The sequence below is a fragment of the Vulpes lagopus genome, chromosome 18 (genome assembly GCF_018345385.1).
Source record: "Vulpes lagopus strain Blue_001 chromosome 18, ASM1834538v1, whole genome shotgun sequence".
Classification (NCBI taxonomy): Eukaryota; Metazoa; Chordata; class Mammalia; order Carnivora; family Canidae; genus Vulpes; species Vulpes lagopus.
This window is the reverse complement of record NC_054841.1, coordinates 22,923,795-22,937,925: the sequence shown is the minus strand read 5'-3', so window position 1 is coordinate 22,937,925 and position 14,131 is coordinate 22,923,795. Positions and strand designations below refer to the sequence as shown.

Here is a 14,131-nt window from a genome sequence, read left to right as displayed (position 1 = left end):
ATTGATTCTAAGACTAGGGCAGGAAATAGACAAGATGAGCCTGGAGCATTTCGTAGCGCTGGGGAGTTAGGAAGTATTGGGGGGAAAAACCCTATATGGAGGCAGGCATATCAAAGGGACACAGGTGCCAACTGAAAGAGCTCCCATTAGCCAAAGCTAGAACAATTTGAACAATTTAAGCAACAAAATAAAATAGTATTAGATTATACCTCAAAGTAACAGTAAACATTCCTGAGTACATACTTGTAAAATGAACAAATAATGAGCAAATTAATAAATAGGGGAGAAGAGACAAATCTCCCATGCAGAAGAATTCCAAATAATTGACATAGATACTTGGTCCTAAAGAAGAGGCTGCATAACTCCCCGCTCCTTAGGTGTGGGCTGCATATAGTGACTTCCTTCTAAAAAGAACAGTATGGAAAGAGGGTGGTGGGGGGGAGAGAGTAACTTTGCAATAGAGGAACCTGAGAAATACCAGTGTAGCCAGGTGATCAAGGCCAACATACACAGTTAAATTGTGTTGATAGTATGTCCCTTAATATTATGAAATGGGACGTGATGTAATGAGAATGATACTTTGCCTCCATAGTCCTCTTCCCAATAAACCACAACCCCCGTCTAATCATGGGACCAAGTCAGACAAACTCTAATGGCTGGGTGTCACACAAAATTCTTGACCAGTACTCCTCAATATCTATCAAGGGCATCATAAACCGGGCCAGTCTGAGAAACTGTCCAGCCAAGAGGAGCCTAAGGAGATAAAAGAATAAATGGAATATGTGTCTTGGATAGGATTGTGGAACAGGAAAAGGACATTAGGTAAAAAGAGGAAATCTAAATAACTCCTTGATCTGAATTAATAATAATAATAGTGTATCAATCAATATCAGTTCATTAATTTTACCAAAGGTATCCTACTAATGTAAGATGTTAATTAACAGAGGAAACTGTATGGGGTATATGGGAACTCTGTACTATCTTCTCAATTTTTCTAAGTCTACAATTGTTCTAAAAAATAAAGTCTATTAACAATATAATTATCCAGGGCATCTGGTGGTTCAGGTGGTTAAGTGTCCAACTCTTGATCTCAGCTCAGGTCTTGATCTCAGGATCATGAGTTCAAGCCCCATGTTGGGCTCCATGCTGGGCATGGAGCCTACTTAAAAAAAAAATTACCCAATGGTTGGCAGGTTGGCAGGGTGGGGAATGCATGGATGAAACATTTGGCCATGAATTGATCACTGTGGAAGCCGGGCAGGGGGTGGGCCTCCACCAGCCCTGGGGAGGGGCTGTCTTCTGAAGCCTCATGTGCGGTCATCATGCACTGTGCAGTCATCATAGTCCAGAGAGCTACTCCCTCGCCATATGCCCTTAAGGCTCTTCCTCAGTTACAGTATCTCCAGGGTCATCCTCACATGCCTATCATCCCCCGGTGTGGTGGTCTCTTCATGCTCCTGCCCCACTGGACTGTGTGTCTTCAGAGGCAGGAAAGCCAGCACAGGACCAGAAGGGAGCCCCAGCCCCTGGCACGGTGCCCCCTCAAGGCTGATGGAATATTTCCAAGCTCTTAGGAAGTTCTTCCTTTTCTTCAGCAAAACTCTGCCTCCTGCACCTTTTAAGTAGCTCCTCCCACAACGTTTCCCTACCCCACCCTCCCAAGAACAAAACAGAAGAAATCGGTTTCCTTGCCCAATGATGACCCCTTAGATTACTTAAAGAATGCCATTTTGTTTTTCACTCAATGTTTCGGAGCCAGGCACGGTGTCAATGCCCAGGTAGTTATTTTCTCATTCAATTAAAACATCCTCTGTTTCTTCAGACAGTCCTCAGGTGATGTGCTTTCCAGGCCGCTTATCGTTTCCTTCAGGGCAGTTATGCTTCCGAGGCAGGCGCTCAGGCCTGAACACAGGGCTCCTGAGGCCAGGGCCTGGCCTAGGAATGCAGCCTCACACAGGGCCAGGCAGTAGCTGGGGATGCCAGGTGGGCTGAATGAGGGCACCAGAGGGCAGAAAGGCATTGCCTGGTGGGGTTGATGATGACAGCAGTAGAGGCTGTGTCATGTGCCACTAGAACAGCCAGGCCTGTGTCGTCAAGGGCCTGCAGTGTTGGAGTGGGGACCTTGGCCCTGATTCTCTTGGAAGGCCTCGAAGGCTTTGGGTGGGGGCCCAGAGCAAAGACCAGGCTGCCTCATTTGTCACACAGGGCCCAGCACAGAGAAGGCCCCCCACAAATATGTGTTAACATGACTCAATGAAAATGCCTGTGGATGTGTTCTCTCTGCTCTCAAGGCCGTGGCTTCGTTTGTAGGAGAGTGAATGGGACAGCTGGGCCTGTATTCACCTAAGAGATCACATTTGCTAACTGGGGAATGTGAAGCTGGGTGGGTCTTAGAAACAGGAGAGGCTGGGACCTGGAGGAGAGCCTCTGTTCTGAGTGAGGAGGAGTAGGGGAACCACTCATCCAGGGAACAGGCAGGCTGAGGCCTCTGATTGGGCAGGCCAGAGCCGTGGGCGGGGCAGACGGGATATGGCAGATTGGGGTGGGGGTAGGGGTCCTTATCTTCATGTTCTTTCTTTCTTTCTTTCAATTTTTAAATATTTTATTTAACTATTCATGAGAGACACAGAGAGAGAGGCAGAGACACAGGAGGAGGGAGAAGCAAGCTCCATGCAGGGAGCCCGATGTGGGACACTATCCTGAGACCCCAGGATCAGGCCCTGAGCCAAAGGCAGACAATCACTGAGCCACCCAGGTGCCGCCTTCATGTTGCTTCTAATTAGTCAGCTGTGTGGGCAAATATTTACCTGAGTCTGTGCCCTTATTAGAAGATGAAGACATGGGGATCCCTGAGTGGCTCAGCAGTTTAGCGCTTGCCTTTGGCCCAGGCGCGATCCTGGAGTCCCGGGATTGGAGTCCCGCATCAAGCTCCTTGCATGGAACCTGCTTCTCCCTCCTCCTGTGTCTCTGCCTCTCTCTCTCTATCATGAATAAATAAATCTTTAAAAAAAGAAGATGAAGACATTCACCTGGGTGTGTTAACCCGAATGTTCTGTGACCCCGAAGCACTCATGCAGGTCATCTACCATGCTCTAGTCATGGTTCAAAATGCCAGTGTGGGCAAGTAAACTGACATCCTTCCAGCCCTTATGGGGTTTATGATCTAATCTGGGGACAGACAATAAACAGACAAATTAATAAACACATAAAGTATTGCAAATTGCTGTTAGGAATGGAATAGAAAGCTGGGTTGGGGCAGGGGACAGGCTTCTTAAATGGAGCAATCAAGAAAGCTGGCTCTGAGGAGATGATGTTTAAGCTGAGATCTGAATGGTGAAAAGAACAAGCTGGGGATGACCTGTGGGAAGAATATAGAAGACCGAGGAACCGTAAGCTCAAAGCCTGAGGCCAGAAGGAGCTTGGTGTGTCAAGGGGGCTGGAAGGGAGGGTAGCACGGCTGCAACAGAGTAAACAAGGCAGGGCGGCATGAGGCCAGGCTGGAGAGTCTGGCAAGGGTGAGAGAGCCCAGGTCTTGGGGCCACAGGGAGGAGTTTTCATCTATCCTGCATGCCGTGGGAAGGTATTTGAAGGGATGGGTTGCAGGTGTATGAGAGTACCTGCCCTCAGTGCGCTTTGAATAGTTCACTGGGTTCAAATTCTGCCTCCACCTCTTTCTATCCTTGAGAAAGTTACTTAACCTCTTTGGGCCTCAGTTTCCTCAGAGGATAGTGCTTAGAAGCATGGGTTCTGAAGACGGACCCCCTGGGTTCAGATCCTAGTGTTCTTGCTTCCCTGCTGTGTGATGTCAGACAGGTTTCTCAACCTTGGCAGCATCCTCTGTAAAATGAGGATAACAATTGGACCCACCTCGTTGGGGGTTGTGACAGTTTCAAATGGGTTAGTACCTATGGCAGGTGGCAGCAAGAGGGTCTGGAACGTAGCAAATGCTCAGGAAATACTGCTGTCATATCATTGTAATCATCATGGCCAGGAAGCCAGAGGAGTAACTGAGCGGCAGAGAGGAGGCCAGTAACCCCCCTAAAGTCTATGAGAGACAGAGAAGGTAATGGAGGCTCAGTGGGGACACATGAGCAAAGGGCTGCCAAAAGGATGGGGGAGGGTGTGGTGCCTGTGAAAGGGAAGATTTAGTTTTATTTTTTTAAAGATTTTCTAAAATGTATCTATTCATGAGAGACACAGAGGGAGAGGCAGAGGCAGAAGCAGACTCCCTGTGGGGAGGCCAACTTGGGACTCGATCCCAGGACCCCGGGATCACACCCGGAGCTGAAGGCAGATGTTCAACCACTGAGCCACTCAGGTGCCCGTAAGGGGGATTTAGAAGAGGAAGCCTCGCTGTTCAAATTCCGTTATCATCCTGAGGAAGAGGGAATGGCTTTAATTGGCACAATAGTTGAGATTGGACATCAGGGAAAACTCGTGAACTGCTGTCCCCTGAAGAGGAACTGCCCGAGTGTGGTTCCTGTGGAGCCTGCATGGAGATGGAACATGGACAAAGTGCCGTCTTCACAGGCTCTTCTAATCCCAGAAGCTGGAGGCCTTTGGTGTCGTGCAACAGCAGGAGCCCTAGACAGAATTCTCCTCATCACTTGCAGAATGACCCCAGATGGAATCACCTTCTGTTTGGAGCCTCATTTTCCCCATCTAGATGATCTGCTGGTGGGTGTGGACAGTCTCTGAGGTCAGACTTTCTATCCCCCAGGGCCTTCACCAGATCCTCCTCCCAGAGAAGGAGTGTGACATGCGGCCCTTGATCCTCGTGAGCCTGGGAGCTGAGGTGATACGGATGAGGAAAGACAAATTTTGTGAACTGATTGACAGTGAAGTAATGGAGAAGTTGTCCAGGTTCAAGGTCAAGTACCTCAGGTCAGTGCTGGAAATGTGCATGCATTCCACCAGACTGAATAAATAAATGTTCACCTACTATTTAGTAAAAGAAAGAAAAAGGTGCTAATATGAAATGCTGAAAAGGGAGGGGATGAAACTGGTAGCTGTTGGTACTTAAATTGTCTCAGTTCTTTTGATGATAATTTTACTATTATGTTGCAAGGGCTATACCTTTTGAAGTAAAGGTCTATCTATGAATTTATATAATTAAATTATGGGAAAAGCTACATGCGCTGAGATGTTCATAGCAGCCATATTCACGATAGGGAGAAAAACCACTACCACCACCCACACGTATCACTCTAAGGGGATCATTTGGAAATTGTGGTGTATTTCTTTCATAGATAGTAACTGTCTTACTAAAAAAAAAAAATTATAAGTCTAAGGACTCTGTAGGAGGAGGGTAAAATAGGTGATATAATGATATATGAAAAGGCCAGGATACAAAATTGCATTTATATTCTGACTATGCCTTTATAAAACACAAGAGGAAAACCTAGAAGGAAAAAGCAAAAATGATGACATCTGTGATGTTACCAAATTTGTAAGAGTCATTCTGTCTGGAAGGTGAGACTAAAAAGTACTTCCTGGTTGTTGTTATATATTCCTCTCATATTTAATTGTTTTTGCAGTGTGTATGCATTGCTTATATAATGAGGGAAGATAAATACTTTTTAAATTTTTAATTTATTTTTTAAAGATTTATTTGTTTATTATAAGTGACAGAGAGAGAGAGAGGCAGAGACACAGGCAGAGTGAGAAGCAGGCTCCCCGCAGAGAACCCAAGGTAGGACTTGATTCCAGGACCCTGGGATCATTCCCTGAGCCGAAGGCAGACACTCAACCACTGAGCCACCCAGGTGTCCCTTTTTCAAAAAAATTTAAATTTTACTTAGTTAATATACAGTGCAATATTGGTTTCTGGAGTAGAATTGAGTGATTCTTCACAAGTTCCCTCCTTAATCCCATCACACATCTAGCCCATCCCCCGCCCACCTCTCTCCATCAACCTTCAGTTTGTTCTCTATTCTTGAGAGTCTCTTATGGTTTGCTTCCCTCTCTCCTTTTTCCCCTCTTCCCATGTGTTTATCTTTTTTTTTTTTAAGACTTTATTTATTTATTTGACAGAGAGAGAGAGCACAGCGGGGGAAGCAGCAGAGGGAGAGGCAGAAGCAGACTCTCTGCTGAGTAGGGAGCCTGACACAGAGTTCAATCTCCGGACCCTGGGATCATGACCCAAACTGAAGGCAGATGCCTAACTGACTGAGCCACCTAGGTGCCCTTGTTTATCTGTTTCCTTTCTTAAATTCCACATATGAGTGAAATCATATGGTATTTGTCTTTCTCTAACTTATTTCACTTGGCATGATACATGCTACCTCCATCCATGTCATTGCAAACAGCAAGATTTCATTCTTTTTGTTGGCTGAGAATATTCCATTGTGTGTGTGTATGTATATATATGTATGTGTATATATATATGTGTGTGTATATATGTATGTGTATATATGTATATATATGTATGTGTATATATATACATATACACATACTACATCTTCTTTTTTTTTTTTTTATACTACATCTTCTTTCCATTCATCAGTCTATGGACACTTGGGCTCTGTCCATAGTTTGGTGAAAAGAAATACTTTTTAAAAGTTATCAGGGGGCACCTAGATGGCTCAGTCACTTGAGCATCAACTCTTGATTTTGACTCAGGTCATGATCTCAGGGTTGTGAGATGGAGCCCCTCATTGGGCTTCATTCTGGGTGAGGAACCTGCTTAAGATTCTCTCTCTCTCTGGGATGCCTGGCTGGCTCAGTGGTTGAGAGTCTGCCTTTGGCTCGAGACAGGATCCCAGGGTGCTGTGTCAGGCTCCCTGCATGGAGCCTGCTTCTCCTCTCTCTGCCTATGTCTCTGCATCTCTCTGTCTCTCGTGAATAAATAAATAAAAACCTTTTTAAAAAAATTCTCTCTCTCTGCCCCCCCCCCCAAAATTTATCAGGATAGTGGCATTCCAAGTGGGCTTTTTTTCCTTTATTTGCCAAATGTTTTGTAATGATGATATATTACTTTGATAATTAAAAAATAAATATCTATCTTGAAAGATTTGATAAAAAGATTTTTTTACTTTTCCCTAGTTTTCAAATTTTCCAGTATGACTACTTCTATAATGCAAAAAAAAAAAAAAAAAACCCAAAAACAAACACTTAATTTTTTTATGTAAAAGTTAACTGGACCAACGGTGGCAAAACTATTTGATCTCACACAGTTATTACTAAAAAGTGTTTGAGTGTATACCTCTTAGAAAACATAAATATGAATAGCATGTATTAATTTATTATTATGTACATATATTGCTGTACTAATATATACATTATGGACATACCAAAATAGATCTTTAAGAACACAAAGATAAATATAAATGAAGCCCCACTATTTTTTTCACACACCTCAGTGGATCTTGTTCACCTCTCTAGGTGACATGACCCTGCACCCCCACTTTGGGGCCTCTGGGCTTACCACTGGGCCCCCTGCCTCCATTTCCTCCCTGCTAGATCCTTTCTGCATACTGTGCTCTTGCTAGAACCCATATCTGGCCAGGTTAAACTCCTGCTTCAACCCTTTCAGGGGCATCTCATTGTTTATATGATAAAGTGCAAACTCACTGCCAGGTGTGGCCTTTCATGGGATGACCCCACAACTCCCCTGCAGCACTTCCAGTCACCTGTAACCTGCTCTAACAGCTCAAGCAAATTGCCTCCTGGGCTTTGCATGTACTTGACATTGCATATACTTGACTTTGCCAGTGCTGGCTCTTCTGCCTGAAATGCCATCCCCCAGTCTTTCTCCTCTTTTTTCCCTGATAAACTCCTCCTCATTCTTTAAGATTCCTCTCCTCCAGGAAACCTTCCCTGGCTAACCCTAGGTTGGCATAACTACCTCTTTCTGTACACTTATAATGCTCTCTACAGAGCTCTATAATTGACCATTGTACTGAATCATAGCTCTTTAGAGCTGGTAGTTCGTACAGTTTTGTTTGTTTGTTTGTTTGTTTTTTGCCCATCACTTGATTAATTGCTTCATAGAGGCAGGGACTGGGCTTTATCTTCCTTTCATGTCTGATACCTACCTGTGTAGTACCCAGCACAGAGTCGGTGCACAATGGGTGTTGAATAAATAAATGAATGAATGGAGCATTTACATTGCAGAAAACTGGAAAATACTGAACATTTAAAAAGGGGGAAACCAGAATGATTTGCATTCTTGCAACAATCCCAAGTTAGCATTTTGTGTATTTCCTTTTACCACATGCATTTTGTTTTTGCTACGTGGATATGTGCCAAATGGAAATGTGCCAAACATGCATTTACCATTTGGGCACACAAAGTTTCATAGTGGAGATCATACCGACTATGCAATTTGGCACCCCTTCCCCCCTTTTTTTCTTTTCTTACAGTGATATTGTGATCAGACATGGTTTTGCTGACAGGTGTGGAAGCAAGTGATTCTAGTGGTAAGGAAAGGAGGTGTGAAGGCAAGCAGATCTGTAGTTACTGCAGCCATGTCCAAGAAGTATGTGAGAGAATTTGATGTGGGGTCTGTATGATTTTGAATAAGTCATTTCCCCTCTACTAGAATTCAGACTCCATTCTGCAAAACATGAAAATGAGATTAGACCAGTGTCTCGCAAAGTATGGACCATATTCACAGAAGATGTATAAGATGATTTTAAGTGGTCTACAGGTTGACACTTTTAGTTTTAACAGCTAGGTATTTATTCTAGTGTTAATTAGAAAAACCAAATGACTAGCTCACTAAACTCATGATTTGACAAATCTTGTAGCTTAGATTAAAGCCACTGTAAAACATTTAAGTAAAAGAAACTAAGCAGAATTAAGAAAAAAAATTATTGCTAAATTAAAGAATAGATCATGTGTAGATATGGCCCAAATTGGGGCTGTTTTGTGAGAAAAATAAGTTGGGAAACACTAGTAGTTCCTTGCAGTTCAAAGATGCCACAATTCTCCGATTCCTGTGTATAACCAATATAGAAAATTGCTAGTTAGAGGTACCTACTCAAAAATGGATTTTAGGGGGTGCCTGGGTGGCTCAGTTGGTTAAAAGTCTGCCTTGGGGGCAGCCCGGGTAGCTCAGTGGTTTAGCGCTGCCTTCAGCCCAGGGCCTGATCCTGAAGACTTGAGATCGAGTCCCACGTCGGGCTCCCTGCATGGAGCCTGCTTCTCCCTCTGCCTGTGTCTCTGCCTCTCTCTCTCTCTCTCTCTCTCTATCTCTGTGTCTTTCATGAATAAATAAATAAAATATTTTTTTTAAAGAGTCTGCCTTGGGCTCAGATCATGATCTCAGGGTTCTGGAATGGAACCCCACGGCCTGGCCAGAGCTCCCTGCTCAGTGAGGTGCCTGCTTCTCTCCTCCCTCTGCCCCTCCCTGCTGCTCATGCACTCTCTTTCTCTCTCTCAAATAAATAAATAAAATCTTTTTAAAAAATGGATTTTAGGAGCATTAGATCCACAAATGATGCCTGGCGTGTGATGGGTATCAGTTAATGCCTGTTGAATTGAAATTCAGAAGAGATTTCTGTAGACTTGGGAGGGTGGCAGATGCTTGAGCTCTCAGTATCTGTGCCGCGCGGTCAGCGCTTCACTGCAATGATCTGCAATGCTGACAGAGAGTTTCTGGCTTATTCATTCACTGTTGAACTCATGATTTCTAGACTGCTAAAGCAGGCAGAAAGCATATCCATTATCTAGCTCAAATCCTCCATGTTTTAATTGAGGACTGTGAAGCTCGGTAAAGAGGACATGACATCCTGAAGATCACACAGTGGCCATGACACCTGTCCTGTGAATGCCACAGGCTAGATAACCTGACCCCTCTCCCCCTACAAAGCACAGGGAACACTGTGTAGAATGTAACCAATATTTGAGTTCCCAAGAGAAGGGAAATCTCTGAGGGCCAAAAGGAAGTACAGCCTAAGAGCCAAAGCAAAGAGTGTGATCTAGCATGGGATTGCGGTGAGGGTGGGCAGAGCTAGGGGCCAAGGCCATCATGGGCTGAAGTTTTTACAGCCTGCAGGGACAGATGAAACTTCCAGTTCAAGTAAGGCAGGGATTGGAACTGTAAACCCTGTCCCAAGCTGATGAGGCCTTTAGAAGAAGAGTGACCCTGTTTTGTGAAAAACAAGAAATCTGACCCTGTTTTGTGAAAAACAAGAAATCAATATGACCAATCAGTATCAGGAGGTGACATGAGGAATCTTGTCTGTTTTGGACTCTGAGTACCCCCTAAAAAAATAAAAGACCTCCTAAGAATCTATAATCACATGCCTTCCCCCTCATAGGTTTTGGTGAGTCCTGTAGCATCTTTGAACTGGAGTTTCTGAGTTTGTGAAATGGGGAATTGTGAGGATTAAATGGGTTAACGGGTGCTGGGCACATAAGAAGTGCTAAGTCGAAGTTAGATAGATAATTGCTGTTTTTTATGGAATTGGGAGTTGGTTGAATTTTTGAAGTGGAGAATATCTGGTAGGGTGCTGGTGAAGGTTTAACAATCAGGTCTCTGGGAGGTGAGTAGGAGATAAGTCTGATTTGAAGGGTTTACTGATTCTGTGGTGTATATATTCCCACCATGGCCAATTTCCACCTACCAACCTGATGTTGCTGAACATGGGGTTGAGGAGAGGTGCATATAATCATCCCTCTGAGTTGAGAGGAGCTCACTTTGGCACACCACTGAGACCAACAGGACTGGCCAATGGCCTATGCTGACCTCTGGGTTTTTTATTAAGTTATTTTCTATGGATCAAAGTTGACTCTGCCCTGGTCAATACTGTGTTTCTGGAAGAATGTTTTAACTTGTTAGTGACTTATTAGGTTTTCTTGCTTAGGTGAGAACATGGGGAAGTGAGTGGAAATGGAACATGCTATTCCTTTGCTGTGGTCTTAGAAGGAAATAAGCCAATGAGTGCTGAGCCTCCTCTCTCTCCCCCACTTTACCTACCCTCAGGAAGGAGAACAGATAGACAGAAGGGAACAGATAGAGCCAGGGCATCAAGACCAGTCCAAGGCAGCCACCAATCTACTTTCTGTCTCTATAGATTTGCCTGTTCGGGACATTTCAAATAAATGGAATCATGTTACGTGTGGTTTTTTGCAAATGGCTTCTTAGCATAATGCTTTCAAGTTTTATCCATGTTGTAAAAAGTTTTGTATGTTTTTTTTAAAAGATCTTGTTTATTTGTTTGTTTATTTATGAGAGAGAGAGAGAGGATCTTAAGCAGACTCCATGGTGAGCACAGATCCTAACACGGAACTGTATCTCACAACCCTGAGATCATGACCTGAGCTGAAAACAACCAAGAGTCAGACGCTTGACCAACTGAGCCACTCAGGCCCCCCAACTTCACTCCCTTTTATTGTCAAATAGTATTCCATTGCACGTATATGTCACACTTTATACCTGTTCATCAGTGGTTGAATGTTTGGGTTGTTTCTACTTTTTGGCCATGACAAATAGTGCTGCTATGAACATTCTTGTGCAAGGCTTTGCATAGACATAGGTTTTCATTTCTTTCAGGTATATATATACCGTAGGGGTGAAATTGCTAGGTTGCAGGTTAACTCTGTTTAACCTTTGAGGAACTGCCAGACTTTTATTCAAAGTGACTGCACCAGTTTACTTTCCCATCAGCAGTATACCAGAACCGCTGTTTTATTTTTTATTTATTTATTTTTAAAAGATTTTTATTTACTTATTCATGAGAGACACAGAGAGAGAGGCAGAGACACAGGCAGAGGGAGAAGCAGGCTCCATGCATGGAGCCCAATGTAGGATTTGATCCCAGGACTCCAGGATCATGCCCTGGGCCAAAGGCAGGCGCTAAACCACTGAGCCACCCAGGGATCCCCCAGAACCCCTGTTTTAATATCCACCTTATAAAACATTTTTATCTGTCTTTTTAACCATAGCCATTCTAGTGGGCATAAGTGGTGTCTCATTGTGGGTTTGCCTTATGTTTCCTTGATGGATAAATGGTTACCTACATAATTTAACTTTTTAGTAGCCACATTATAAGAAGTAAAAACAAATGGATGAAATTAATCTTTAAAATATATTTTACTGAATTCAGTGCATCTCAAATACTGTCGTTTCAACATGTAACCAACTTATGAACATTATTAATGAGTATCTCTACATTTGTTTTTGTTCTAAGTCTTTGAGATCTGTATTCTGTACCTCTAAGTCTTTGAGGTACATATTTTTGGACTCACAGCACATCTCTAATTCAGACTGGCCCACATCAGGGACTCAGTAGCCATACGTGGCTCATGGCCACCGGATGGGGCAGCACAGTTCTAGGGGAAGAAAGTGTGGAAAGGCAGAGAGAAGGGTCTGGGAAGAGGCACACAGCTGGGACGGAGCACACTGTGTTTAGGAATTAGAAGAGTGGCAGGAGGAGAGTCTGGAGGGGCAGGGGGACAAGAGGAGCTGGTGTGGGAAACTCAGCATCTGTGCCTCACCTTTAGTGATGAAGCTATGTGCCAGAAGTTCCTTCAGGAGAATACCTGGAATATCTTTCGGAAAGACCTAATGCGGCTGCTGGTGAAGCCTCGCCAGCGTCCACCATTCATCCCAGTCAGGCCCAAGAAGAAAGAGATCAACAGCTCCAAGTCTCTGATGCTGGATTTGTGTAGCTTCAACAAGAAGACTAAACCTTGTTATCCCATTTTCATGGCACCCCAGAAGTACCTCCCCCCTTTAAGGATTGTCCAAGCCATCACAGCACCCCGGTACAAAATTCAAGAACTCCTGCCTCAGTATAAGAATGCAGGGGTCCTTGTTTAGACCCAATAAAAGATGTTGGGTTGGTTACCGTATTTCCTGAGTGAACACCATGGGAGTTGTGGGGCTTGGAGTCAGGGCTCCTGGGGCCTGTGGGTCTGGAGAGATGTTTGGGGGCAGCAGCTGGGACACTCTCTCCCTTGATACTTGTGGGGCTGAATGAGTGGACAGTCAGGAGGCTGGGGGTGTCCCAGGGTGGGAGGGTCTTATCTGGTGAGATGGGTGGAAGATATGGAGGGGCTCTGATCAAAGTGAGCAAGACTGGGGTTACAAACTCAAATGCCTCCCAGAGGCCACGCTGGTCATCTAAAAGAGTGCATCAGGAGGACTGGGCAGGCAACAGGCAACGGTGAGGACTGGTACACACATTCGCCATCCAGATGGAACAGCTGCTCTGTATCCTCAATTGATGCCATGCCAGGAAATAATGCAGGCCTGGTACTGCCAGTCTTAGATTTTTCAAGGGAACTAAGAAACCCAATATTTTAGATGATTCCTACTGGTTTTTAAATGTAAGCAACTAATTCAAATTGTTTTTGAAATAATGTGTTAGGCAAACAAAACATCTACGTGGGCTGTGTTGGGCCTACAGGCTGCTGGTTTGCCAGGGCTCATCAAGCCCCTCTGGCAGGGCGTTGCCAGAGACTGGAGAAGGCCTGATGGGTGGGAGGGGGTTGGGGGAGGCATAAGGAACTAGAGAGACTGATGGGCAGTGTGACAGGAGCAGGTATCCTGGTGGCAAGGATGGGGAGCCAGCAGCCTGAGAGAGAGGAGGCAGACCAGAGATAAGGAGATGGTGGGTTGGACTTACCGAGGGCTCTCCCAAATCTATGGCTGCCTGTTAGTGTCCTGGGCCGACTCTGGTAGCACTGGGCCAAATCACCTCTCTCCTTTAGGAAATTTCATAGTTTAGGTTTGGGAATACCAGGGGGGCCTGGTAGAGGCCACAACACCACATGAGCCTGGCCTGGGGCTGCCAGGAAAGACAGGAGCCGTCCTCTACCCATCACTCCTGACCTACACATTCACCTACCCTACAAGGAGCAGGTTAGGAGGAACACCGGAGCTCTGAGCTGGGCATCAGGAGCTCTGGAGAGTCTGGCTCTGTTTCTATGCTGTTGGACCCCCTTGAGCCCCTGGAGTCCTGTTCCTGCACCTGTTTTCCCAGTGGCAAAGTGAGCAAATTGGACAAGATCGATGGTCTTCAGGAGAGGTGAGTATAGTGGAAAGCATATTCAGTATTATAATTTTGTTTGTTGAGTTTATTATTTTTTTTAATATTTATTTGAGAGAGTGAGCGCAAGCAGGGGGAGGAGCAGTGGGAGAAGGAGAATCCACAAGCAGACTCCCTGGCTGAGCCTGGAG

At 44.7% G+C, this 14,131-nt stretch overlaps 1 protein-coding gene across 2 annotated transcripts in view; it reads left to right on the top strand.

Moving 5' to 3' along the window:
- Positions 1-12,769, top strand: part of CNBD2 (cyclic nucleotide binding domain containing 2) — a 58,029-nt gene extending 45,260 nt beyond the window's left edge. For both annotated transcript variants that reach the window (XM_041732616.1, XM_041732615.1), the window contains exons 11-12: positions 4,721-4,884; positions 12,451-12,769. In XM_041732616.1, the coding sequence (XP_041588550.1) occupies positions 4,721-4,884; positions 12,451-12,769 (483 nt within the window). The remainder of the gene's footprint in view (positions 1-4,720; positions 4,885-12,450) is intronic.
- The last annotated feature ends 1,362 nt before the right edge of the window (positions 12,770-14,131 follow it).